General features: G+C 39.8%; 2 protein-coding genes across 2 annotated transcripts in view; both read left to right on the top strand.

The window, feature by feature from the left end:
• Window positions 1-368, top strand: part of LOC101621880 (olfactory receptor 5B12-like) — a 25,746-nt gene extending 25,378 nt beyond the window's left edge. Inside the window, exon 2 of the mRNA XM_004683437.1 lies at window positions 345-368. Coding sequence (XP_004683494.1) covers window positions 345-368 — 24 coding nt within the window. The remainder of the gene's footprint in view (window positions 1-344) is intronic.
• A 5-nt stretch (window positions 369-373) lies between these two features.
• Window positions 374-1,327, top strand: LOC101622113 (olfactory receptor 5B12-like). The gene has a single exon (XM_004683438.1). The coding sequence runs from the start codon at window positions 374-376 to the stop codon at window positions 1,325-1,327; it is 954 nt and encodes a 317-aa protein (XP_004683495.1).
• The last annotated feature ends 917 nt before the right edge of the window (window positions 1,328-2,244 follow it).

A 2,244-nucleotide genomic window follows, 5' to 3' on the forward strand; every position in this document is an offset into this window, starting at 1 on the left:
GAGGTCTGCCGCGCCATGTGGTCACCTCCGGCGCAGGCGGGGATAGAACTCATGCAGAGGTGGCTTTAGTTTCTCAGTGCAGTGCTTTAACCCGCTGCGCCACAAGGGAGGGCCCTCTCCTTTCTCATCTTTTTAAGTAATACTTTTGAAGACAGAAGTTTGGGTTCTGCATTAGCTCCTAAGTCTTTTTATCCTGAACATTGTTTGATCTGTCAATATTTTAAAATGACATTTTGCTGTTATTGCATGTTATCTAGGAATTCCAATTAAAAGCACATTAGTCCTTTCATCGTAATGACGTCATTAGGAATGGATGCCACTCACTTCCTCTCTCATTGTTACAGGACATTCACCTAATCCACAGATGACCTCCATGGAGAATAGTACCAGGGTGACTGAGTTCATTTTTGTGGGGATAACTGATAACCCAGACCTGCAGATCCCCCTCTTCTTCATATTCACGCTCATCTATCTCATCACGCTGATTGGGAACGTGGGGATGATCATGTTGATCCTCGTGGATTCCCTTCTCCACATACCCATGTACTTATTCCTTGGTAACCTTTCCCTGGTGGACTTAGGTTACTCCACAGCTGTCACTCCCAAAGTGATGGCCCAACTCCTTATTGGAAGCAACGTCATTTCCTACAGTGAATGTGCAGCTCAGATGTTCTTTTTTGCAGTCTTTCTCACCGTAGAGAATTTCCTCTTGGCTGTGATGGCCTTTGACCGCTATGCAGCAGTGTGCAAACCTCTGCATTATGCCACCATCATGACCACAGGCGTTTGTGAGTATCTGATAATAGGCTGCTATGTCCTTGCTTTCCTGACGGCCTCCATCCACACCGGGAACATATTCAGCCTGTCTTATTGTAGATCCAATGTGATTAATCACTTTTTCTGTGATGCTCCTCCAGTGCTGGCTCTGTCCTGCTCAGACATCCACAGAACTGAGTTAGTTGTGTTTATTTTTGTGGGCATTGATGTTACAATATCTAATGTGGTCATTGTGGTCTCCTACCTGTTCATATTTGTCACCGTTCTGAGGATGCACTCCTCGGAAGGTCATCAGAAGGCCTTCTCCACCTGTGCATCCCATCTCACCGCCATCTCCATCTTCTACGGGACATCCCTTTTCATGTACTTAGAGTCAAACGCCAGCCACTCCATGGGCAGTGACAAACTGGCCTCTGTGTTCTATGCCATAGTCATCCCCATGCTGAACCCATTGGTCTACAGCCTGAGGAACAAAGAGGTTAAGAGCGCCTTTAAGAGAACTGTGGGAAAGGCCAAGTCTTCCATAAGACTTATATTTATACATGTATAGAATCAACAGTAAGTCATCTTCATGCAATTTAGGTGTACCCAAAAAAATACTGACTTTCATAATCAACAATATTTAGCATCCTAAATTATGTCCCTCTGACGTGTAGGAAAAGCAGCTTGAGAAGAATCAACCATGAGTCTATCATTCCTATCTTCAACTTTTATTTAAATATATTTTATTACTTCTTTATGTATAGAATTAACCACTCTCCCAACTGTATATTTACAGATTTACTATCACAACTATGTTTAAGTACATGGCCAGAAGCACCTCATTAGGGAAACCTGTGCAAATCACACATGCATGAATAAGTTGAGAAATGATTTCAAAAAATAAATTAAATCAATATAATTTTAAAATGTAACTTAATGATTCTAGTATCTCTAAATGCATTCCTTGATGTAGCTATAATTTTTGATAGCCTATCCCTTATGCTTGTGTTTTTAACTAATATTGTAATTGGTGTATGTTAAAATACTTTAACACTTAAAGTTGGTGTCTACCACCCTGAATATTGAGTTATTACTACGTTTTTACTTATTTTGTTCTTTTTTTTCAGTGATAGTGATTGTGATTACATGTTCATAGTTATTGGGCTAGGTTTTCATTTTTGTTGAATCAATATCCAGAAGTAAAAATTTCACATCCTAATTTTAATTAGAAAAATTGACAGTAGAATAAGAAAAGGGAAACAATATCTAAAGCATGTTTTCATTCCTTGAAAACAATCACAACATTTACTTTTAAAGTAAGGATGGACCCCTGTGTCCTCCCTGCTTATCCTGGGATGCATTTCATGTTCCCTCCTCATTTCTGTTCTTAAGTCAACACTCAAAGGTCACTGTTCAGGCTCAAATAGGTCAATCTGATCAGTCCTTTACAATCTCTTAACCTTACCAACTTTCTATTTTGATATA

This window comes from Condylura cristata, unplaced genomic scaffold, assembly GCF_000260355.1.
Source record: "Condylura cristata isolate star-nosed mole 26May11 unplaced genomic scaffold, ConCri1.0 scaffold00015, whole genome shotgun sequence".
Taxonomy (NCBI): Eukaryota; Metazoa; Chordata; class Mammalia; order Eulipotyphla; family Talpidae; genus Condylura; species Condylura cristata.

What these genes read in the sequence shown, in the direction of transcription:
- LOC101622113 (XM_004683438.1), top strand. Translation starts at nt 374, where the DNA reads ATGGAGAATAGTACCAGGGTGACTGAGTTCATTTTTGTGGGGATAACT.